Raw genomic sequence first — 27,077 nt, 5'->3', positions numbered from 1 at the left:
GAAAGTAGGACCTTACTTGTACCATAAATAAAATGTCATTCCGTTTTCCAGATACGTTGTCACTGTATCCATTGCTTTGAAAGCACATGGAGCTGCCCCACGCCAATAGTGTGACGGTCACTTGAAAACGTTGTATAATGCAGCTGTCCAGTTCGTTGATTATTCATTAAAATGATATTAAATTTATGGTTGCAATAACACCTGATTACACTGGTATGTCATGGTAAACGAACTAATTTTACCTTTAATATTGGTTTCCGTTTGACACACGTAGGATCCGCGTCCATTTGGAAGTATCTCACAATACATATCCGATGCATTTGTGAATTTTAATCGAAATCAATTCTGCATATGTAGGCATACCTTTCATTACACTAATATTGTTCATTATATCGCCAGTACCAGAATAAAGGGGTGGAAGTCTAGAAATTATAACCGAAATTTAATTGCGCCATTAGAGCGTGTATTTATCAACTACCGAAGATTACAGAACACGAACAAAATGCTTTCAGGTAACAACCATGCAAAATAAATAAATCTGTGATTATATGATATGATTTGTTGGTGTATGGCATTAAGATTAATGTTATTCTCCCTTCTACGCTTTGGTTTTGTAAGTTGTCTCTTTCCTTCAGGTTTTCCGAATAGTTGAAGAGGTTACCTATGTGTGGAAGCTGCCTAGTTATTGGCAGCACGTACACCACTGTTTTACTCCTGAACTCTTAATTTTCTCTCCAAATCTTCATTCCCTTCAGTTTTCATTCGCTGTGGGATCAGTCATTTTTAAAATTCAACGAATGCGTAACTAAAACCGAAGTAGAACGATTGAAAATTGTGGAAACGAAAATGCTAGCGAATTAATTAGAGAGAGCAAGGTTGTATTAGGAACGAGATACAAACGAAATGGAATAAAAACGGAATAAAGAAGCACTTGCCATCTTCCATTTCTATTTTTTGTCTCTCTTTCTGTCTCTGTCTGCTTCTTCCAAAGAGGAAATGAGATAAGGAGAAAAGCAAGGAGCGGTGCTGCGATGAATAATTGAAACACGCCGTTGCTCGCTTTGCTCCTCGCATATCACCCCCCCCCCTCCCAACACCCTGCCCCGGCCCAACCCGCCGTAGGCCACTCATATTCCTTGTCCTGGGTACAGATTGAGAAAGTCGAGAGGAGCTGCTACAGTCGGTGAAAATTGCCACCACTGTTTCGTGTTTCTGAAATACTTAACCCATGAAGTTGTCTCAAAAGCAAACAAACTGAGTAGGCTGTGTCGCGGTAATTATGCCATTTGTTTTATAGTCGATTAAGACAACGTTAAATTATTCACTACTGATTAAATCAAGAAGTCCTACGTTAAAAATTCAGTATTTTTCTCCCAGGTTTGTTTTTAGTATCGTAGAAACGTGCAACTTCAGATGTACTTTCAAGAAATAAATCTGCTATTTCTTGCGATTGCTTTATGAGTCCTATGGCACTGCAGCCCCAAGTGAGTCTGTTTTATTAACTCATTACTATGATAATGATTGTAATAATCAGTACCTGAAAAATACGGAATTCCGCTTGCCTGACGCAAAGTGACCTTAACGAGATGGGTAGCAGATATTCACTGCAGTCATTTATGTCAACCCTTCAACACCCTGAAGCTCATAAAAAATAATTTTGTGTTCAACCACAAAGAAAACTCAACGCGTTTTCATAACAAAATTGGTTAATTCTGTTTAAGGAAATAATCATTAAGTCTAAGTGCAAAATGCAAAATGAAGAGTTAAAATTGTTAAATAAGGTGGTGCATATAGTTAACACTGGAGACAGTATATCTGAAATGTGGCCACTTTCTACCGGTGCAACATCCCAGAAGACAGCCATCTTCATAGCTACCGCCGTGAGAATCTAAGATCTTGTGCTATCAGTTTTCATCAGGAACTGGGAAAACCGAGTCTCGAAGCTGCTCAGTCGGTATGAAAGGAAACTTAAAGGGCACTAGGGACATCCCAGAACATACGGAAGGAACAGTTATGATCCTTGCAACCAAAATAGGTCTAGAGCTTAATCCGTGGTGTTCATGGTGTTGGAAATACTTGATCAACAGACTGTGTGTAGCCGATACTTGGAAGTAAGAGGAATATCCTTTGAACAGTCAACACGGCGTGTCAATGCTTTCAACAGTGAAATGTTTACTGATGTGTAACGCAGCATTTAACTAAGTGGCATGCATGTAAGTTATATTTTCGTAACTGGACTGTGAGATCTCCTTGAAGAATGTTTGATGCGTGTGAATGCGAACAAGCCTCTCAAAATGAAGTTCCTGTGTTATAATATGGATCTGGAGGGAACGACATGAAAACCTGCAGGGTAGATGGAAGTATAAACGAAGCCACTGCCAGATACGCCTAAGCCTTAAGCAAACGACACAGGACGTGTTAACCGGGCTGCATCAAACACGGGGGAAAACTGAGTGCATGCATCGCTGAACGCTGGACGTTTCCGACATTAAACATAACATAGCGTTTTCATGATATAAGAGTAATTCATTTTTTTACTAATAGAGAATGTGTGCCAGGAGTGGATTGCGTGGCTTTTCGATCATTCTATAGAAAATAGTCTGTGTTTTATCTCTGTTCTTTATAAAGAGTTGCAGAAAGGTGTACACTGTGAACTTTGTGTGCCCTGTCACAAGAACAAAGTCGATGACAATGGCTTCCCGATGTAGTGTTCACAGGTTCATGCAAAACTCTTGATCTGAGGTGGTGGATTAGTATCCCACTCGGAGTATGAATATTTCCGTTTTGCTTCGTAAATAACAAAATTTATTGTGCAGAGTCGTGGAGAAACTTGTATTTTATGGAGCATGAGGGTTCATTTTAAGATTCATCTTAATATTGTAGAGGCTGGACTTCTGGATGGTAACATCACGTGGGCTTGTGGGCAGATACCATCACCGTTTAGGGAAAGACATAGTATCCATATTGAGGGACAAGTTTTGGTACCTACCAACGAGTCCACGCGGTCTTACTGCCCAGAAAACCAGCATGACCATCTTCACGGCCGTGAGAACTTCAAATTTCATATTAATATTATCATCCCAGCTTCTAGGCCTTCTTTCAGTTTTTGCGACTAGAAGTTTATGTCCTATTAATTTATGATCTTCAAAATGTATAAACGACAGAGAAGCTTGGGTGTAATTCTTGGCAGTCTTAAAATATTCTGTACTGAATGAGAATACTTTCAGTAGGCCGTTTCAGTAAGAGGAGAGGTGATGCAGTATGAAGGCCGTGTACCTTATTTTCAGGTAGAAGTCACTACCTGCGCCATTGTATCCTACAGAAGTCGATTTTTAACTCTTCGTTAAGCTTTTTATGCCACTGTAGTTTATCTGCTTGCCATATCAAATTTCAGTAATAAAAATGTTTTGATTATTAAATCGTGTCGTAAAGTGTCCAATGTGAACTTTCATTCATAATACACGTCAATCGATTTGTAGTCGATTCGAGATAATTAATGTTAAAGGGAATAAGGCAAATTGTAATCGGTATGCTATTTGTTATATACCATTCATTCTCTACTACCGATGACAATATTAAACCAGCTTCAGCTCTACATTTCATCACTCGACAGTAAATTGAATTTCAAATATTCAAGACTTCAAGACTAAATTCAGTAGGCCCTACGTGATGTGTGTAAATATGCTTGTCAAGATTGATTGTCTAGCGTCGCGTTACAATCGTTTGTAATAATTCAATTTTAAAATATACGGGAATTCTGAATCCATTACATCATATTTAGAATGTACGTGTGTCATAACTATACGTCACGCCTTCATGGCCTAGGAAGGACAAGTAAGTCTGCTCAGCGGCAGGATGGAGATATTTAAAAATAGTCGCTAGCCTGGGAGCCTCGCGAGAAAAACTGTGACCTACTTAGTAGTTATAAATTATAGCTATTGAATAGCGTAACATTTCGGTGTGTTAATTTTATTATTGTTGGATATTCCCAGTCACTTTTACATACACTCACTGTTCACTAGTTTTTTAACTACGTGTTTCAACCCATTGTGGCTATCATCAGGTTCGAAATGTACGTTTAAAGTCATTGCACAGCTCTGTATTACTTTAAAACATTCCTGATTTTGTCTGTAGTAATATAAAATTAGTGGTTAAAAATTAGTATTTAATTTTAAAAATATTTAAAACACGTTTATACTGCCGGCAAAGCTTGGTGATTCCTGTTTTTGTGTCTGAGGTGTGTGTCTTTGCAATTTAGTATTTATTAATGAACCCTGTTGTTATTATTTGTTTCTTATTGAACCGAAAATTTGCATGTCAGCATCTGTATATATTGCCTACATATTCTTATTCACCTGCACGGAAGTCTTTAATCAGTTAATTAATTGCGGTTGCAGAACTTCCTCTGTAGTGTGTGAGGACTTAAACATAGGTAGAAAGCCGTATATTAATTAATGAGCCGCGAGTCGTAAGCTGCTTGCGGGCCCTAGTTTTTTCCTCATACTCCTGTCATAGTCTTTTTTCACATTTAAAACAGGAAACCAGTCTTCAGTGAGTTATGTAATCAATACTTAACACGCGATTTCGCTTCTGTTTCATGTAATTGTTCTTAATTTGATGATACACGTTTTTGCAAGACAGTCGGTACGAGTCGTTCATTAACTAAAGCAGTTATTATCACCTCGGGGATCTGGGTTCAAACTCACTGCCGTCTGTGTGCGGATTTGTGATGGACAGACTTATACTGGTTTTGGTATCTTTTCTCATCTACTTGCTTCCCCCTGCCAATCGTCGTTCTGCCAATCATCCACACTCATTTATCTCTGTCTGTGGATGTGTGCGGTCGGTCATCATTTATATCACACCCTCGGATGGGTCCACCCATGAGCCGGCACTTGGCTAGGCTCAGAATGAGCAACTTTACTGATACAATTACGAGCAGTTAGAAAATTGCCCTTCGAGAATGACGAGAAAAATGTAAAGTAGTGCGTCATAAAACATGTTTGTATCGAAAAGTATAACAAATCAGCACATAAAAATTAAAATCGTTGTTTGTCTTTGCTTGTTTTTGAAAGCTGCGAAGCGTTAACACGGAAACAAGTTTTGCTGGCTGCGTCGTACGTTGCAAGCCATGGATGAGTGAACAGCCTTTTGTTTCAGAGCGTTGTTTCCACAAAGCAGAAATGTTATATAACAAAACATTAAAATTAAAATTAAAAAGTACTTATCTTTGCTTGATTAAAATATTAATTTAATGTAATACAGTTTCAAATGCAAACTTATATCGAGGTTAAAATGAATTAAAATAGTTGTTTAAAAATTATCATCAGCCAGCGAGGCCACCAATAACAATTGCCTGTTAAGTACATTGATACGTGGTACTCTGGAGAGGGAGAGAGCGTAGAAAAATACGCGTAGGGCTTTACTCCAGCTTGATGTAGCCTAGACAGAGCTTTGAAATTACGCCAAGCTAGCGATTTTACAGCTCTCATTGGTGCCGTGTTTATTTAGGTTTTTGCGATACAAATGAACATAACACATAGTACACTGCATTACAAACCCACAAATTCTGCCGATGGCATATTAATCGTAACTGTAGGTACTCATTAAACTGTGTGGCATGCATGGGGGAGATATACAGTCCATATAAAATTATAATTACTAAGCCCGAAGGGGAGGGATTACTTTGTTGACGTATTCATACAGAGAAGGATAATATTAAAACGGATCTTAACGAATATGGTGTTAAGGTGTTACTAGATCCAACTGACTTGGGATTCATTTCAGTTGCCGGTTCTTGTGAACGTGATTTTACTTACACATTCCATAATGGCGTAGAATTATTTTCACCAGTTGAGTATCTATCTGGTTTTCATGACTTCTCCACGGAATTAGTTATTGTATTAAGTGGAAGTGAAAATTATATATTCATGTATTTATATATATATATATATATATATATATATATATATAAGCAATACCGTAAATATTTCAAATGAAAGTTGTTTAATCACGCTTAAGCTTATATTTCTCGCCAGCTGAGTGGTTGTGAAGACAGGACACAGTTTTGGGTTCGGCCGCGGCATCCCTGAGAATGGTGTGTTCTTGTGTTGCAGGTGATCTGTGTCATCCACTCAACTGCAAGAAGAAAGAATTGTGTCTTCTGGAGGACGCCTTTACGGCCGTGTGCGTCAGTAAGAAAGAGCTGCATAAGAACGGGTGAGTTCCCAAGAAATGTCTGAAATCAGGCAACTACACAAACGCCTTGACAGCGTTCGATAAGTAAAATACATTAATTACAGATGCTATGAGCTGGGATAATAAATATATTAGTAAATGCAGTATATGGGAAGTAAACGCAGAGAAATTTAAATATACGTATGGTCATGTCTCTTCATGCGGCATGTTACTTTTGTGCTGTGGTGTCTGTTGCTAGAGCAGCTCTGGGATTCGATTTTAATGCATTCTGTCTAAATACTGTTCCCATTTTAAAACACATTTAAAATACTTTTTATAGAACCTTTGAGAGTAATCTTTGCAAATGTACTCAGGATTGGATTTGCGCGCTTGGGGACTTCAGCTTTGCGGAAATGTTTGTGTAGTATGACACAAGATAGATGCAAAAAGTGGGCATAATATTGAATGAAGAGAGATACAAATGTTGAGACAGAAAAACAGAACGAATGGAATAGGTCAGTGTGAAACGAAAGAAGTTTGTTGTTGAAAAATGTTGTACGATAAAAATCATATTGTGAAGTCGTATATCGCTCGTTCTACCTTAGCAGTTAGCAAGCTTATATTTATACAGTGCAGTGTGTCTCCTTAGCTGATGTCATGTTGACTACTGTGACTATGTATTGAGCCTCTTAGATTGCTAATTAATTAATGATTTGCTGTGGACTCAATTACCGGCAGGTGTAAGGTTTTTCTCTTTGCCACTGCGTTCAACACAGATCCAAGGGCCCACATGGTATCGGGAAGAGCGGGGAGTTCTCTCTGGAAAAAAGCAACCAGAACCTAAATCCGACTGTTCACCTGTAGCTAGTGCTTAGCCAGGAATGCGTCGAGCTTTGACTCCTCTCCACTTATCGTCATGGCGCGATGGTTGCATGTTATTAACAAATTAATTACGCCCTATACCTGCTTATCACGTGCGATGTCAGATTTTAGTAATCAATATCTTTGAGATGTCAAGTTATAAAGCGTCTTGTCTTGTTCTTGTTTGGTTCACAATGCAACCTCTTCTGTACGTAATATAACCTGCCTCCTATTTTCCGTTCCACTACGGGAAGTTTGATCGCACTCCAGAGAGCAGCTTCCCTTTTCTCGTCGTCTCGCAGCAGCAGTTTCCCCCCCACAAGACCTGTCAAAAAACTTGAAACACATTCTGTGTACTTCCTGTCTTCATATGGTAGATACTTAAACGGACTTGGCTAAACTTGTCTTTCGCACGTGTTTAGAGCAAGAGTTTGTGGAACATTTCGGCTTAGATGTGCTGGAAAGGACCGTCCGACAAAAGGAGAGCAGAGGGCTGTGCAAACCTCAGAGTCTGTCAGAGAAAATGCCCACTCGCTTCGTATTTTCAAAGAGAAGAGGCTGTTAGAGAACCCAAGCCCCTTAATGGAGGGAATGTGTGGCTTTTAACTAGAATAGGCTGTAGATTGCTGGAGTGGTCCACTACACAGGAGGCAGGTCCGGCACAGGGTCATTGAGAGTAGATACAACTTGAAGATGAAAGTCTTCTGGATGTTGTGCCGTACAGTCTCGCAGAACGTGATTAACGTTTCAGAGGTAATTACTCCCTCCATCATCAGGGCGTCCTTACACACCGAAGTACAGAGGAACATCTGTGAAGAGAATCAAGTACGATATCTCAGACCATTTTAAATGGGACAACTACATAACCATAACATACTCGACCGAAGCGCTGCTGTGCTGTTGTATGCTACAAGGATTAGTGTAGTGGAGGAAGATATTTGACGGGCCATAAATCCTCACTTAAGTGACTTGTGTATTGAAGATTCTCAAGCCTCGTTTTATGTGAAAGAGATTTGCCTGTAGTTTTCAATCGGCACTATGATGAACTCCCAACGTGCTGTAGTTTGCTTTCTAAGCTAATTTGATTGGAGCCTGGTACACCAAAAAGTATAATCTGTTAATAAAAAAGGGCTTCCTCCTCTGTCTTGATCTCGTCTCTCTCCAGTTTCCAAAGAATCGCCAAGGTATTGTAGTTTTGTGGTGACGTTAGGAGAATAAACACACTCTCTGAATGCTCGGTATCTTTCAGTTCAAAACTCTTTACCACCCAGTTTGGTTCCGGAAACAAACGTTGGATCTTGGAATAGGAAGATATTTAGGGCATTACACATGGGGAGCTTTATGATTTGTGGATGGGACACAAACGTTGTACCGGCTAGTCGATACTCCGTTCGACCAGTCTGTTATATGAGAATTACACGTGTATTGGGCGAGACTGCACATTCCAGAAATCCGGGAATGCTAGTATTAACATGCAGCGTGTAATGATATACGATCGTGACTTGGTGAACACTGCAGGCCGTCCTATGGCTTGCCTCGAGTATAGGGCGTTGGAGAAAATATTCACTCACAGCTCCTGGTTCAATTTGAGTGAAGGTACTAATTAACTGTATGTTCACTGCCAAATGTAATTAATCAGAAGAAGTATTTGTTAAATACCAATGGCCCAGCGGTCTTAAGACCTGGGTCTTGTCTTGGCCGGTATAACATTGGAATCGTGAGTTCGAATTCCACTCGAGGCATGGATGTGTTTCCGCGCCTTTGTCTGCTGTATTATCCTGTGCTGGTAGAGGCCTTGCAGTGCGTTAGCCCCTTCAACCCTCCGTCCAAGGAGTACTAAGAAATGTCGAAGAAGGTTCTAGTCTGGTTGAAAAATCTTTCAGAATAGGTCAAGGCTCTGAGTGGGCTACAGTGTATAAAATATACACATATATTAATTACTCTCCGAAGCACCCTGTTGTTACAGCATGGGGAAACATGGAAACAGCCACATAGTCGAACCTCTTGTTCTGTCAGCACCCAGTGAGAGCATGTTGTAGTGGTAGCGTGATTTTACCCCTAGGAACTCCGTACAACTAGATCAAATCCCCCGACACATTGCCAATGTTTGTGGTGATGTGCGTATTACTTTTCTTTGGGATAGACGTAAGACTATTGTGTTCATGCTCCACTCGCAGAGTAAAATAGTTCTGTGAGAAATTTCAGTAATGTTTATCATGCTGTGTTGTAATGTACTGCAGACGCCCTTGCAGGGATACCAGGCAAAACTATTTTATTTTCTGTTTATGGTGCAATACAGAATGCATGCTAATTCCACGGGGGTCTGTCACATGATATTTTTTTTAACTTGAGAAGGTTATTGAGAGATTATTATAAACTCAGTTCTATTCAGAAATACAGGTACTGTTTTCAAGTGAATACCTGCCATACGCTCTAAGTTAAAAAAAAATACATTTTCGCTTACTGTCCACTACATTGTGAATTTTTTTCTGCTGCCGTCGGAAAAGATGTTAATAGCCATTGAGACCCGCCATAATGAAAAGGCTGCCGACCGCTGTCCAAAAGTATTCACTTCAACTTTCTTTGTTCAGAATATTGACCAGAACACTTTCTGCTCAGACCCTTAACCTGCATTGTATGTTCTTTCCACATAATAAGGCCACCGGTACAAAACTTCAGGCATAGTTATTGTATCCTATACTCCGATTTCCGACGGTGTGGTAAGTTTTCGAGCTGACTAATAATAAGCATTGCCAGAGTTCATATCCGAATTTCGTCATGTACCTCATTTCTGTCTGTCATTCTGATCTATAATTAAACATTAAACGATTCAAATAGCCGATTACGAGTATATTCCCTTAGGCAGGACATGTTACCGCTCGGCATTCGAACTTGGAGCCTACCGGGCGCAATGCCTACTGGCACCAGGTCGCATTCCTTGCCCGGTCGTAAGCTTCTCCCCACTGGGTCGATATCGCGTTATTGTAGAGCTCCAGGATTTCATCTTCATGCACACACTGGACCAGACATCTAACTGATAAGAATGTCTTGTTCGATTTATTTGCCGGTAAAGGGCAGTGCTTGCTGGATGTTCACAGCAGGAAAAGAGTAGAAAGAAATTAATCATTTGATGTGAGGAAAAGTAGAGCACAAGAAGGAAATAGAAAGAACTCGAGGGGAAGAAAACGGCACGATAAAAAAATATCCATTGTATGTTCGAAGACTTCAGTCTCCATCAAGCATTTCGTGTTGATATTGCAGTCTGTAGCGTGTAGTACGCTTTCTGCAACTTTGTATGTATCTTTGAATTGGCACGGCTCAGCCTAGACTGCCAGGCTTCAATTCCCTGGAGGGAGGTATTTTTCTGTCGTTCATCGCGAACAGACACAGCCTCCTCTACGTTGCGTACCTTGGACTTTTTTCACCGGGGTAGAGCTACTGGATCGCGAAGGCAATCTCTTACCTCAACCCAGTGTTAGAGTTAAGAATGGGTGGATCTTTGCCTCCAGTCTCCCATACGTCTTCCTGCCGTGGTACAGAGACACTATGACATCTTTAGTTCTTTCATATCCCTCCCTATTCAGCATTCACGTTTATCTTGACTAAGCGTTGTTAAATAAAGTAAGAAGCAAAGAAGTTACTCATAAACCTTGAATATAGTTCCATATTAAAAGTTTGTAGGTTCGAATCTGATTCCCTCTGATAATCAAGTGCGATACGGGATTTTATGTTTTGCTGGAATCTAAGTATTAAGATGCCTGTGAAATATGTACAGGTAGGGATATGCTGGAATCCATTTTGGTTTTCATCTTGGTACCAGTCTAATACCACTTTGTTAGCGGATGAATCTAATAGTTTAGCCGCATAGGCTCTCAGTATTTTGAATAGTTAGAGGTATTAGCTTAACCATGTATTAAATGAGCTTGTTATTAACGAGTTTAAGCAGGCTGAAATACGGTCCCCAATTTTAGTTTTAATTAAGTTTAATTTCCTATGGAAATTCTAAAGGATTACAAGATACTGATGATATTCCGGCAAAACTGATTTCAAGCAAGAGGAAGACTTTATAGTCTGAGATCTACAAACTTTTGTATTCTCTATGAAGGATTAATTTTCACAGCAGTGGAAGAAACATAGTATTACGATTATTTATAAAATTGTGATAAAATTTATTATAGCAATTTGCTGGGAACATTGCTATTTATCAACTTCATAAAAATTTAATGTGATATTCTTCATGGAAACTGCAAAATCTGTAGAGAAACTGTCATACGAAAGACTTAGTTGTAGATTAAATTATAGTATTAAATAGTTTCTTAGAATAATAGGGGCGGAAGTACCGATTACATTCACCTGCCTCGGTTCGGGTTTTTGTGTGAACAGCAAATTACGTACTGGAGAGTTTAGTTTCTAATCACCATCAACTAAATCCTCATGAATATTCTGCACCATGGAGTTGGTTTCATTAGGGAAGATGCAAGGGGGATTAAATAAGTCATATAGGATTTGACGTAAGGAACTTCATATTTGATAAAGGCAACTTATTGTGGCCAAGTTAAGTAGGGTAATGTAGGCGTAGCGCGCAGTTAGGATACGAGAATATGAACACATTTATTGTCTGTCATTCAGCAGTAAGCGTTCAGATGGTGAATCGGGAATGATATGGGAAGGCATACTAAAATGTATCTTACTTACTGCATGGAGCCGAGTGCTTCCTAATAAGCCAACAGTCGCTCAGCCACTCACGAAGTTCCCCAAAATTTTGTGGAACCCAAAGGTTCATTACCGTGTTCACAAGAACCCGCCACTGGACCCTATCCAGTCCAAACCACCCCATCCTATTTATCTAAAATGTATCTTATATGAATAAATTGTGAAGATACTAATCTCATTAAAGCCTCTCAGGCGGTGTTGGATTTTTTATTATACTTGCTTAATGTAGAGGCGTAGATAGGTAATTGATCTGAAATTACAAGTAAAACTGTTAAGAGCTCTCATTGTAGATGTTCTTCCGAACCGTGTGCCTCGTTATCTAACATCCTTGACTTGAAGGAGCCAAGAATGTTAATCTCGTCCGAGTTACCGGCCAGTCTGACATTTTTTAATTTTTGTTTGTTTTCTGTCTGTTCAGGCGGATACCGGTACGATGTCGTCTTATGTCACAACTAACTCTTTTCAAAATGGTTGTATATTCATGATAATCTTCCCATCTCATACGATTTCATAGCTATAACTTGTACCCTTAAATATCGTTGATAAATAAATTAGGTTTGAAGGGAGTAGGCATAGTAATTTTTGCACAGTAATGTTTTATGGTGTAAATTGTATCAGCGTGTTTTTGGTGTTGGCACTTAATTATACAGACACGCTCATCTCTGCTTCCGCGTCTTGGTTTTGAATTTAATTTAGTGTCTTGCACGCTTTTCTTTATCCGTGCGTATTTTACACTTTCCTTTCTGTTTCTTCTTGCCTCCTGCCTTCCTATTTTCTAAATACGAAACTATTGTATCGAATGTGCATAATAAGATTTGCGATTACAGGACGTGTATTAGAAATACGTTATGTTAAGAAGTAATAGATTTTAGATATACCTTTCATCGGTGGTTTTGGCAGACTTTGCTTAAAACAATTTTTGTTTTTGTTTTGATTATTTTTATCTTCAAAGAGAGTCTCCAGTGAGGGTAACGTACGTATACAAATCAAGACAATACTGAAAGGAATGTTAAGAAAATAGGTTTTGAAGGTGTAGACTGGATTCAAGTGGCTTAATACAGACAGGTTGTTGTGAACACTGTAATGAATCTTTGGGTTCCTTAAAAGTAGAGAATTTCTTAACTGGCTGAGTAACTGTCAGTTTTTTTAAGGAAGGTTGTGCACCATAGACGTAGTTACTTTTCAGAATTATGTGTGCATTATCGATTAACAACATCCAGTCTAGACAGTAAAGTCTGATTGTTTTGAAACATGGTTTCTACTTCGTAATATATTGCACAGACGGAACACTTTATCCACCGTAACCTATAGATCTATACATAATCTCTACCTTTCTTGTGTTCCATACCTCTACCCAAAAGGATCCAGTGTGATAAAGAGTAGTGTATTCTACCTTCAGTAAAGTGCAGTGTTCCGTTGTAGAAAACGTTCCAGAAGGCAGCATTAAGGGATTTTGCTTTGCAGGGCGTACGGTTTTTTTCATTGTTATGTGTATGTTCTGCAGTGCCGAGAATTTGAGAATAACTACTAGTTATTGTAAATGGTATAGTATTTGATGAACAAACCTTAAGAAACATGGTAATAAATTGTTAGTTCCTCCCTGCCGTGATGAGTGGATGGATAATATGATATAAGGTAAGTAAATGGAGAAATTGATTGATAAATGGATAACACAGAAGACTGCCTTTTGGATTGTTGTTACCTCCATCACCGCCCTGAAGATGGAGCAGCAAACAACTCTTAAATGTATCAAAACTTTTAGCAGACTGCACCGCGCAAAAACCTAGACGACAGCCATATTTATATTCGCCACCGTGAGAACATGAAATCTCACAAAATGGATGGAGAGACTGATAAATGGTTGGTTCATGGATGGGTAGACACACACACAGCTTAGATACGTTAAGATAAGATTGAATTGAATTAGCTAGACGAACTATGGGTTCGTTGGTGGATGGGTATTTAGATGGATTAGGTGGTTTTCATGACGTAATATAATATAGGTTGGTTGATTTGAAAAAGTGATCAGAAACAACCGCTGTTTTAATGAAAAGTTGATGTGGCTCATAAACGTGGTTTGTAAGCTGAAATTATAAAATTGAATTTGTGACTTATATAGGGAATTCCTGACACGTTTTGTGTGGTGCTACTAAACTCGTAAAGGAAGAGTGACAAATATGCAGTCGCCATTTCAGTGCAATGTGACTGTCATACTAATGACCGGTTAATAGCAACACAATGTAAAACTTTAATTAAAGCAAATGCTTTTTTAGTTAACCATGTCGATTACTTAAACTTTTTCTGGGGCAGTTCGTTTATTCCAATGTTTCCTTTTTAATATGATGGAATTCGACAAGAACGTTATATTATTCCATTTGAATATTTGTAATTTCCTTTTGCAAGCTGTGCAACCGCTCTCGTCTTGTTTCAATGTGCGGTGTTAGTTTTCTCTTGCTATTCGTAATCATTGATTTTTCTAAACTCGGTGTATTTGTGATCAATGTGGCATTTTTAACAAGTTTCGAAATGCTCTGAATTAACATTAAGCTACTATTGGAATTATTATTACTATAAATATATGTGTGTGGGATAATTTCAAATAATAATAGTTTTCGACTATGACATTTTTTGTTATCTTTTGCGTGTTTAAAAAAATCTGGCTTGTCAAAAATGGCCCCGGACAAAAGAATATACCCGAGTAGCATCACCACATCTTTGAAACAACTGTAAAACTTCGGTTCCATATTCTCAGTTTCGGGATGGGATATTGTGTAATTTTGGTGCTGTCAGGTTGGACTAACTGTTTTCAAGCAGCGAGCGCTCTTATGGCGTGCACTTGTCATCCCCAGATGTTGGGGCTGAAGTGGCCCTCGAAATCTCAAGTGTCTACCTCCTGAATGAGACTCTTCCTCTGAATGAAACGGGGTGACAACTGTACTAGATATCTTTGCATTGTTCCAGTTATATAATATGGCCTCAAGTGAATTAAATACGCATTATTATGTAATGGCCGAGGCCTGTATCACGGCGTGATGGAAATGGAAAATGCTTTCAAAACTTTTGGTTGGAAAGCCCGAAAGGGGGGAGACCACTCGGAAGACAGAAACACAGATCGGAGGATAATATTGAAATGGATCTTAAGGATATTGGGGGGGGGGGGGATTCATCTGGCTCAGTTAAATGTATCATCAAAAATATCTACTTGCAGAATTAAAGGAAAGTTTTTGGACTAAGACAACGTCGTTTACTAAAATTTGCTTATTTACAACTTGAATCTAGTAATTTATCTCGTCATGGTTCGTGGCGGTTTTATGGAGACGCATTGATTAAGTGGCAGTCCTCTGCTTTTATTGTAAAATATTTACTAGAACTAAATAATATTACATCAATAAGAACAACTACTTTAAGAAAAGGGGGAAGTAAAGAATCGAAAATAAACCCGTTGAAAGCGGTGGTTATGTGACTGTGAGAAGAATGGAAGCCAGCAGAAGACAAAACAAAGGTTAATATTGTGACATTTATGATCAGTATCTGTTGCTAGCGTAAGTGAATATATGAGAAAGCTCTACAAAATTATAGCATAATAACAGGCCAGTTTAAATCGCTGTGTGTGTGTGTGTGGTTGCTTTCCAATTATGTTTGTTCGTATCACAAACCGATAACTAAGCCATGCTGTGACGTTTTGCTTAATTTACTATATTTTCTGTTTTAAATTTATCTTCTCTTATTTTAATCTGTTTTATTGAGTCCTTATTGGATAAAGTAGGCCTGATTCCAGACCACGCTCTTTTCCAAAATGTATGTTAACTTTGTTTTGGAACTTTTAAAGTAGTCGAAATTGGTTTCTATTCGTTATTTGAAAATAACTTTGTCATCTTTATTCCTTTTCTCAAGACCAGAAATGTGTGTTGTTCTGAACCGTAGCGATATTGACAAAAGTTAGCTTGTAAAGTTAGTTCGAAAGTCTCTAGTTAAGAGAAATTGTTGTATATTAAAAAAAAATTGGTCTCCATTCAGTATAAACGGATAATTGGAGAATCTGCTGTCTCAGATAATACAGACATAGAACAATTAGTAGTGAAGGAATGCAATGATCTGTGGTTTGTTAAATGACGCTTGCCAGTAGCTCAGAGTGCATAGCTTCGAAACGGAATGTGAGTATATAATTCCTATACATGGAATATGCATATATATATGCATTTATTTTTAGTAATTACATTGAAATGAACAGGACTAATTAAAACAGACAGAATGGAACGAAACAAAGGAGTAATCAGTAAACAAAACGTAACGAAGCGGCATTGTTTGACGTGACATGCTGATTGGCAGAAGCTCATGGCTTATGACTAAGCAGGAATCACTCGTGTATTTTCATTGTAGTAGAAATTTGTTTTACCTGTCCTAAAAAAACGACACGCCCCTATATTTGAAATGCATTAACGCGAATTTCAGTACTTGAACTGTGTTAAACGAGGAGTTCATATATTTCATTGTATTGTTTGAAAGTCGATAACTGTTATAGTAAGAACTATAGTGTTTTTCAGCGGAATTGGCGGCTGAGTCGAGTTCTGCTCTTTGTGAGTGACCAAGTATGCAAATATTGCGTACTTTCATCTCTCTAATGTTTGTTACACCCTCAACAAATCTTAATTTAGTCGATGTTGGCTGTATACTTCTCAAAAATGCTGGTATTCACCCTCAAGTCCACAATGGTGTTACAGCCCAGAAGGTCAACATGGATATCTTCCCCACCGTAAGAACCTAAAATTAAATAAAATAAAAAATTAAAAACTTATATAACAACAGTTAAGCGATGATTTACAGTTTTGTAACTTGATTTTCCTCCCCGATTACTTTATCTCGCTTTGTTTGTTTTCACATGCCTTCAGCTTCTGTTCTCTTAGCGTGTGAGATTACATTTCAGTACGTAGAACTGCGAAACGAAATATACTAACTAACTAACTAGATGGCTTACGGAACCCGAAGGTTTATCACCGAGTTAACCAAAGCCTGTCCTGGGCCAACAAAATCCAGGCGCCTTCAAATCCTGTCTCCCATAGATGAGATTATCTTTCCATCTACGTCTAGGTCTCCCCAGCAGTTTCTTCCCTTCAGGCTTCCCGACCAATACCCGGTGTACACCTCTTGCCACATCCATCTCATTCTTCTTGACCTATGACCTGACAGTACTGGAGGAGGAGTAAAGCCGTTCCTCTACACGTCATGTAGGTCGTTTAGGGGGAGTGGAGGTATAGCTCCTGGGGGAGGAATACAAATGTTTAAGCTAATACTTATGCAGTTTTAAACAAAATGTACAATCATATTTATTTATATTTAAATTTCTAATTGCTGACAATGAACGAGATTATTTGAGTTTATCATCTGAAAAATAACGACATGTGCCCTGCTTGTTACGTCATGTTTTACTTTGCTGTTCCCAGGTTTTCCGTAAATTTGTTGAATCCCGTCCAATTTAAACCGGGTTTAATACACCGTTATTCGCGTTGATATGGTGGAAATATATTAATAATTTTGACATTTCGGTCGTTACTTCCATTTCAACTTTTAGCATCTCTGTCTGAATTTTCATGTATACGTAACGACATTACTAATTCAATTTTTTTTTGTCATCTCGGTCCTCGCATGTTATTTCTGCTACGTAGTTTGTCATGGTTGCAATAGATTGGAGCACTGCTTATCGAATTTGCATACTTCGCTGATGTTCTTATAAATCGACCTGTCTTTGGCTACTTTTCAAGTCGCTATCAGCATTCAGTAGACGTACCACTTGGTCCCAGGTGCTGATGCTTTCTTTGGAAGCGTTGCAGCGATTATCGGTGCTTTTGACTATAGAACGGCAAAATAAGCCCATCTGTGCATCTGCTCTTTTATGTACAAGGTAATATGCCTATAGCACAAGTCTCATTAAACCCGAAGGCGAAGGTCGGAGTACGGTGTTAAAATGGATATTATGGAAACATGGTGAAAACTGGATTTATCTGAACACTAACGAATCATTGGGTTCCATGAAAGGTGCGGAATTTCTTGACTAGCTAAGCGACTGTCAGCTTCTTAAGACCTATTTGCTCTATTGAGATCTAGTTATTTATTTTGTCCTTAAATTAATGCGATCAATCAGAAACCGAGGTGTTCCGCTGTCCCTCCTGCTTTTTTGAAAACTTCCTGTTGGCATATGGACTTTTTTTACGTTTCATAATTACAGACAGGTTTCACATTATTAGAAATTCCTGGGCGAATACCAGTCTCGATGTTTGGAGTGGGTTAAACCGCAAGACATGCGGCTTATACCGAGGTACTGCATTGTTACGTAGGCTGTTGGTTCACAGGCGGTTCAGGAATGTTCAACTTGAACCGCCATCACAGCTTACAGATCAATTAATGACTTGAACATTGGCAGCGGAATTGGTTTATATGCGTTCTTTGCTTGAAGTGCATAAAATGAACACTAAAGGCGATGGCGTATCTCTCGTCTTCATGGGCATTGGTGTCCTGGGGGCTCGGACACCCAGGGGCCCTTTACGTACCGTTTAACTTTAAAAAAAAATTCCTTTATTTATTTTAATGAGCATAAATACTTATTAATTTGGGCGTGGATTTTTTATGTTTGTAGTTTTCCTTGACGATTCCGTTTTCTACGTGTTGGTAATTCAGTGGAGCTGGTTCGTTTTGTCTAAGGAAATTATTGGGATTCAACAGCAGCAGAGGCTATTGTACACACAAACCCGTTCTTTCCACATGTTGTTATTGCCTGCTCTTTCTCCTTGGCTGCTTTTTTTAATCATTTGAGATTATCTGCCGGGAGAATTTATAACGCAAACCTGAGCACACTGTGAAATTTTGAAAAATCAGGGCCCTTGATCCTCAAGTTTCATCTCGGAAAGTACTGAACCAATCTCTGTGAAGGTTGCTCTTTAAAGTTGTTGGCCTAATTTGTTTTTTGTTTTTTTACGTATCGGTCAGATATAATCTATATTTTAGATTTGGTTGGAATCATGCATTTCGACGTGTAATTTATATTTAACAAAACGGAATCGGGAAATAATTTTATTTGTGAAGAATAAACGCGTGGATTGTGATATCCTGGGTTATGACACCTTATTGCCTTGTGGGTTATTATCATTGTCTCGGGGGAAAAATTATTTTCTCAGGGTTATTATACACTGAGGACAAGACAATTCGGCGTTAAGATTTTCTTGTATTTTCCGTAATAGAAAACTTCGCTTCAAAGAAAGAAATGTACAACTTGTAGCTTTGTCAGCAGAAAGGCTGATGTTTCAGTATTTTAGCGTTCATTTATACAACGTGAGCTGATCACCATAAAGAGACTAGGAAACTGATTTATAACTCTAATAAATTAACGTAAATATTATAGAGTGAAGCGAATTTTAAGGCTCGTGTAACATTTCATAAATTCATGTTGTGCCTGTACATCGCAGTGTTACTGAGCGGAGCAAGATTTTAATTTCCTGTCTGTATTTTTAACTTCCTTTAATATTTTTCGTCTTTCTTCTCATATTTATTGCGGGAGGCCATTGACATTTTCTGCAAAAAGTAGCCGGCTATCAGGCTTAATTCTTTCCTATTTTTGACAGTCATGTTCCGTCACGGATAAATTTCAGTAAACACGGAGCGGACTAAAATTATTTGAACAGTTTTTTACGTTTAGTTTCCTCGTCAGGCAATTCCATTTATTAGCTATAGCTTTGCACTTTTTTCCGCTCTGTATTTACGAGAGAGGAGAAACTTTTCGATAAAGGTACATTTCAATTTAATCCATGTTCACTTTTAGAGAGGTTTTTCTGTATATACCTGCGTCCCTGTATTTGAATGCGAGGCCTTCAATATTTTTTACGAGTGTGCAGTGGATGATAGAGACGCAGAAAATCGAATCAAAATATTGCTCTTACACCTGAAATTCTCCTCTGTTTTCTCTGGTAGACGAGCGCTGTGGGAAAGCAACTTACTTCCATGGCAACCAACCAATACAGTTGCCTCGGTTGTGCTTGTTTGCTTTTCAACTGTGCCGCATGTCACAACTAGATGCACGCCTATTGTTTGTTCAGGGCGTGGTGATGCGGAAGCCACCGACCTTTTTGCATTACTTCTTCTCTTTGTTAGTTCAACAAATTAAAGAGGCATAAGATTTTAGGAGCACTCTGATTTGATGTTGGGGATTTCTTTCCACATTTTAGGAAATGCACAACAGAAATTATGTCACAGTTTGAGTGGTTACTAACATTGTATGATGGTCCTGCGACCAATAAATTGTAACCTATTAGTCGTTCAATGAATAAGCGATAAAAGGTAAAGTTATTTTATGTTTACTTAATCACCCCACCATGAAGACTTAGTGGAAAGTAACGAAACGGTAGTCTATGAAATTTTGCATGAATTAAAAGAAATATTTGTTGCTGTTAACCCTTTATTAAAGTCTAGTGCTAACTTGTACCACCTGCTTTAATAATCAGTAACTCCGCGTTCTGACCACATGGTGAGGCCGTACAGGGTATACACAAAAGAATGGTGCGGTTTCAAAAGTTAATAAAAAAATTATTTCTCACCTTACACGGACACAACATACACCGTCAGTGGCGGCAACTGTCCACGTTTCCCATGCGCTACCAGCAGTTCGTTTCTCATGCTTACTGCGAGGCCGCGGGGCCAGTTTCAAAGATGGCGTTGCAGCAGGAGAAGGCTTTCTGTGTGCTCCGTTTTGAAGTGTCCCTTGGCCACCCCTTTCGCCAGATCTTATACCGTGCGATTTCTTTCTTTGGGGGTTCGTTAAAGACAGCGTTTATGTACCACCATTGCCCACGTCCATCCATGAACTTCGTGATCGGATAACGCATGCACTGCAGGCCATTACAGCGGACATGCTACACCGGGTCTGGGATGAGTTTGATTACCGTGTGGATGTGTGGACATTGAAGGATTGTAATTAACGCATGAGAAACTTGGACAGTTTCCGCCGCTGACGGTGTATGTTGTGCCCGTGTAAAGTGAGAAATAAATGTTTTATTAACTTTTGCAACTGCACCATTCTTTTGTGTATACTCTGTATTTATTTTTTTTGGAATGATTCTCGTAGTAGGCCTACACAACGATTATTTACCTGGACTTCACTAGCGAAGGATTCCGTTCTTACAGTCGATAGTTGCTGCTGAAAGAAAGTTCTTGCCGACTCTGAAATACAGAGGCTGTTCTTTTATGTACCGAACAAAACAGTACTTGTGCTCAGCTAAGTGTGTTGCATATCTAATCTGATTTGCTTGAATTTGAATAGGCAGTATTTTGTGAAACAAAGGAGAATGCCCCCATTTTAATGCAGATGCATAGAACGCAATATTATTAACACTCCTATTTTATGTGTATATTTGTCGTTTATATACTTGGCAAACAGAATGAATCGATGTAAGGATGCTGTACAGACCTCGCGAAAATAAAGTCTGGTACGGTAAAAATAAATGCAACACTGTGGCGCTGAAGGCAGTCTGCGAGACCGTACTGCGTCTGGGTTTATGCAAAGTAACTGCAGTACGAAATGCTTTCGATAGTTTTTGTTTACTGTTTAATACGAAGAAGCCACATAACTAATGTTCCTACAAAATCCAGCTTCATTTAGAAATGCGGCGTGTGAAATAGCGGTTTTAAACTAGAACATGGGCTACAATTTGCTGGCAAAGCTTCAGAATACTGTGAAAACAGTTATTTTGCTTTTGATATACAATAGGTTTCCTCGAAACGTAAATTATTACAGCTTTTTAACTTTTTGATGCCAAAACTCGTCTGAATATTACTTAAAAATTATTGCCGTTCCTCAAAGAAAACACAACACCTTTCTGCAATTCATATGAAATCAGTATGAACATTCAATGGCATTGATATTAAAACAGGTGGTATTTTAGTGACCACTGTGCTTTAAAGCGTTGACCTCCACGAAGAACAAAGGCAAGTGGGAGTGAAGTAGGTTCACAGGTCTGTATTCGGTTTTACAAATTCACCCTTGCCTTTTGTTGCTACAAAAACAGTACGTTGTGCAAAACTTTTCTGGTCTCCAAGCTCCGCTTTGCTTTTAAACCCTGGGATTCTCTCTCTACGTGTTTTGTAAGGTTGCATTGCTTTAGGGGAGGTCGCCCTTTGAGATAAAGCGTCTTCTTCTTCGTAGAATATAAAAAGAGTATTCTTTCCTGTTTCTTTTCGAAATAATGGGCCATTTTTACTTTATTCTTTAATTTAATAACACAAAAGACACGATTTGAGCGCTAAACCTTCTACCGTTATCGTGAAAGAGAAAAAGATTAGATGAAATCTGATATTAGGAGAAAGTGTTTCATTTCTAAATGACATGTGTTCATTCAGATAACCTTATAGAGTACATGTACTGATATATACTTTGCGTGATGATATTTTATATCCTACCGGCCGATAAGCATTTACATTATTCCGCATGATTACAGATCTGAATGAATTTGGCGTTAATCATTATGTTTGTGTATGTAATTAGGTAACTCAGTAGAGAAGATGATTGTCGCTGAGCTGGTCAACAATTTTAGTCTGGCCTTTTCATAGTGCCCGAGGGCTCGTTACTTTGCACACAAGACATCGCAACTTGGATCTTATTCTAGATCAGTTGAATCCAATCGGCATCCGCCCATTCTACTTCATTGAAATGCGGTTTAATGTTATCTTCCAAAGTGGTATCTTCCTGTGGGTTTTCAGAAAACTTAGTATGTATTTATCTCATGCATATTAGGTACAGGTAACGGCTATATTAGCTTTGTGCAGTTCATTGGCCTAATAATAACGAATTTCTAAGAAAATATTTTAATTTATGACAGGTTCTACTCAACTTCTGAGTCAGGAATGAAGAAATCGAAAAACCTCGCATTCAGATGGTTAAGTCTCCCACTTTATATTCTGAAAGTTTGGGTTCGAATCTCTGTCTGAACACTTGCTGTCTTGTCTGAGTTTACTGGTGGTATTCCTCATTTCGTCTAGGCAAATTCTGGGGCATCCGCAACAGCTTCTTTCCAAATCATCATTTTTAAATGTTCATTTCTTCTTCTTCTTCTTCTTCTTCCTCCATGGCTCTCCGGTCCGTATTCGGTCCATGGCCTCCTCAATTCTCCTCTTCCATTCTGTCCTTCTGTTAGGTCCGTCTGTCCGAGGTTGAGGTTTCGAAACAGCTTCCGTTTTACGGTGCAAGGTTGTTAGCCTTGCGACCAACCCCCAACCTGGAGGACCAGGGTACCTGTCTTAGTCTGACCTCTCCCACTCGATCAATCTGGCTAGGGAGGCCCTACCAGTAGCTCTTGAGGTCACTGAGGTACTCAAGCCCCACCACCACGACAAGGTGCAGGTACCATTAAGTGGGGAAGTGTACATTTACAAAAGAATAAATTAACTTATTGTTTCTAGTACAGTTCTGTCCTCAAAGAGAAGCAGCAGAGAAGGGAATTTTTCTAGAGCAATTCAGTTATGTTGTTTGATTCGCTTATATGTTTGTTGGATTTGTTTGACTGTAATGCCAGGAAGATTACTGTTTCTTGTTGAATACTTGGAAAATTTCGGTCCTGTGAGAAGCATCAAATAAAGATACATCTTAATTTAATTTCCATTAAAATCGCTCTCTGTATTGGGAATCTGCTAAGGACAGCTGGAAATGCTGGTTAGTATGAACGAGAAATATTAAAAAACTATTTGTGTTCCAAGTGTTTAGCCTGGTGTTGAGTAAATCTCTTTAACAACTTTTCGAAATGCTAACTAGTATATTTATTTTCCGTCTATACATGTTACCTTACTTGCTATGGAAATTTGAAATTGATGACTCACGTCAGCTGTTTTCTTGTACAAGTAACAGGACGTGTTGCGTATAGACGCTGTTAATTTCAGGCTCAAACTTTTGTATTCGCTTTGTAAACAAAATGTTACGAAAACAGGTCAGTACGTTCTTCAAAAATTATGTTCTCCCAGTTATTTTCCTGCCGGTAATCAGGATATTCCACACAGACATTTAATCCAGTTTACAGGAACTTTATTTGAACTTGTACATAATGTGTAGACCAGGAGCTAACCCGCTGCTTGCGTGTATTGTGTAACATTGTATCTCACTATATCCGAAGAAAATAATTACTGCGTAAATTAAATATGACTTTCAATTTTAATTGAATAGTTAATTCAAATAACAGATCAAGTTTTGTTCCTTTTATCACTGCTGGCCGAGCTTTCTCAAGTAGGAAGAACTGAGACTTGTTTAGCCAGTAACGTTTTGTGGAAATCGGGCTTTCACAGGAACTTAACATTGCACCTTATTCCAAGTCAGTTGAGTTCAGTTCACAATTTCAGAACCTACTTTAAGATCCGTTTTAATATTATCCTCTCATTTTTGCCGTGCTCTGACAAATTGTCTCTAATCCTTAGGTTAGCCAGAAAAGTTATTCATCCTTGACTGTTCACACTAAAAAATATGAATATTTTATGAAGTGTACGGATGGATTTTGTTTGATTTGTAGTGTCAAATTATATCGTTTTCGAAGGGAATATGTGTCATAGTTACATAATCTGCATTAATTAAATACTCCATAAATTTCATCAAATGGAACAGTTTTAAAACATGGACAAGTCAAGATCAAATACATTACACATTTCCCTATGCTTGTATTTTAATTGCTGAACAACATACAGTTTCTGCATATTTATTGCCCAGTTAAACAGTGCAAGTAATAAATTGAAAGCACACAGTTCCATTCATTATTGTGTTCCCATGTAATCGTACACCGAAATGGGATGTTGTCTATCAGAATTTTGATGGTCGCAACAACAGATTTTCACCTGACACGCAAACAGAATAATTGTCAGCTCAGAAGAGAACATCTTTGCTGCTGACATTTTACACAGTTCAAACATCCAACTTTTGAAAATCCCATTTCGGGAATTCATTGGCGATATGGAAAAACACACTCACACATCCAGTGTAACCCAATATCAGAACCAGATTGAAATGCATGTATTCCGGCAAGATTGACAATATCTGCAATTATTTCACACCACCACTGTGGTAGTAGAAACGAAAGAAAGGTTTTTATCACCGCTAATGTCAAAGCCTGCCATTGGACACGATCCTCGGGTTATTTCATCCACCTCCAATCCTCAGAAGCTAGCTCAGTAAGACCCATCTTTATGTTCCATGGGCCCACCATTTCCTTCTCGATTCGTTCTTACAAGTATACGTTTTCAAAGAAGCTTCTTAATCAAAATTCTGTATGAACTTCTCCTCACCCTCATCGCAGCCTGTCTCTCATATTTCGTTGTCTTAACGATACTATATAACATGTAAAACAAAGGAGTTTCAAGTTTTCGGCCCTTAGCCGTTCACCTTGCCAACTTTATCCTTCCTATGTTCGGGTATTTTTCTTTCCGTTTAATGCACGGTGGAAATGGATCGCTTTATGCATTGTACCTTGTTTGTGCCGTAGCAACTGCCAGATAGATAGAAAACTGGGAAGACAATGATTCTGTATTGTGTATCTGCTTGATTGTTACAGAGATGTAGTGATTCCGAAGTCAAAGTTCCTGGCTGAGGAAGAGGCGAAGAGGAAGGCGGTGGCTGCAGCAGCGGCGGCTGCAGACAGTCACGAGGATGATGACGGAGATGATGACGTCTTCTACGACAGTGAGGATGACCAGGATGATGATGATGACAGTAGCGACCCCGTCTCGTAAGTTGCATTCTTCTGTTTACTTCAGAGCACTCTAGACGATGTACATTAGGACTTCTCGGACGAAAACAGTCGTATACCGTAGAGATTAACTTTTAGTGCACTTGGCTATGATACGGGATGATCCCCTCGCTAGATACCCCAGATTTGGGGCAATGAAGCCACTATTTATGCACCGTTGGTTACATTTCTGTGACATTCCAACAAAATGTCTTCTTCTTTTGCATGGTGACCTGAGAGTCGACAGAGAATAAAATTGTGTATGTGGCCCCAGGTCTGGAAAAGGTTGACCACCCCTGAGCCTAGGTTACCATTCCTGAAGCGGATGGAGTTGTTACAGCTATGTGCCGGTCTTGCACTTATTCAGGCATGCACCTACTCAATAATTTAATGTGAAGCCACCCCCATCAGGTTCCGGAGCTTATGGCTAGTAGTGGGCGTGGTTCATGATAAAAACAGAGAGACAAACAAACCGTCACGATGTAGTTCGCGCTCTGATATTTAATACTTGAATATTATACACGTATAGCAGACGGCGGGTCTGTAAGTTCAGCAAGAGGTCTGATACACAGATAAAAGTCTTAAAACTCTCGGACATTCTTATTTTCTTCACTTGTTTCATGTCGTATTTGCACTGAAGGTTACGATATTTAAGCGTTTGTTTCCAGACATATGTAGCTACATTCACAGTACTTTGGAAGCGATAACTTGAGTACAGAGATTTGATCATTGTCGATCATATAAGAAGAAAATGTCAAACAGTGAAGCAGCGTTTATCCCGCTCATCTGATCCTCCAAAAATTATATTTTCTGAAGACTAGATTACAAATTACAAAGTGCCACATTATGTAACATTGTCCATCCCACTGTTACTTCTTCTCTCTTAGATCCAAATATTGTCACAATCACTTTGTTGTCAGACACCTATAACCTAAGTTTTCACCTTGGAACGAGAGACCAAGTTTCACACCCATATAAACAGATACAATTCATGAAGATTTCTGGGTTGCGCTGTGTAGTCTGGTCGATGTTTACTAACGTTTCAGAGGTCATACTGCCTCCGTCATCAGGGCGATTCTTAGTATGAAGATTTCTGTCTTCTGGGTTGTTGCGCTGTGTAGTCTGGTCGATGTTTACCAACGTTTCAGAGGTCATACTGCCTCCGTCATCAGGGCGATTCTTAGTATGAAGATTTGTCTTCTGTGTTGTTGCGCTGTGTAGTCTGGTCGATGTTTACCAACGTTTCAGAGGTCATACTGCCTCCGTCATCAGTGCGATGACAGAAATCTTCATACTCACCGCTGTGTAAACCACAAATCATAGATACAATTCATCTTTACGTTTTTAGATACGAAACAGGAAGACAAAATGTATTTGACCGTAGTTTTGATCTCCTGATATCGTTTCCATATAGTTTACTTTTTCCACGTTTTGGAAGGATTACTAGTTATCTTGGCATCGTGACTTTGTTTAACGTTGTAGTGTGCTAACGTGTTAAGAGACACGTCTCAGAATCACGATACATCTTTCCCCTCAGGATACAGATTGCTACCTGTCGCTACTTGCCTCTCATTACGTTGTTTGTAT

General features: G+C 38.9%; 1 protein-coding gene across 2 annotated transcripts in view; it reads left to right on the top strand.

Moving 5' to 3' along the window:
* Window positions 1-27,077, top strand: part of Cow (Proteoglycan Cow) — a 106,168-nt gene that overhangs the window by 56,404 nt on the left and 22,687 nt on the right. For both annotated transcript variants that reach the window (XM_022074263.2, XM_022074264.2), the window contains exons 3-4: window positions 6,117-6,219; window positions 25,317-25,490. In XM_022074263.2, coding sequence (XP_021929955.1) covers window positions 6,117-6,219; window positions 25,317-25,490 — 277 coding nt within the window. The remainder of the gene's footprint in view (window positions 1-6,116; window positions 6,220-25,316; window positions 25,491-27,077) is intronic.

The sequence above is a fragment of the Zootermopsis nevadensis genome, unplaced genomic scaffold (genome assembly GCF_977971745.1).
Source record: "Zootermopsis nevadensis isolate Lab colony 2312 unplaced genomic scaffold, Znev_1.0 Znev_ptg000028l, whole genome shotgun sequence".
NCBI classification, from domain to species: Eukaryota; Metazoa; Arthropoda; class Insecta; order Blattodea; family Termopsidae; genus Zootermopsis; species Zootermopsis nevadensis.
Note: the sequence above shows the minus strand (reverse complement) of the source record. Positions and strands in the feature narration are given on the sequence as shown.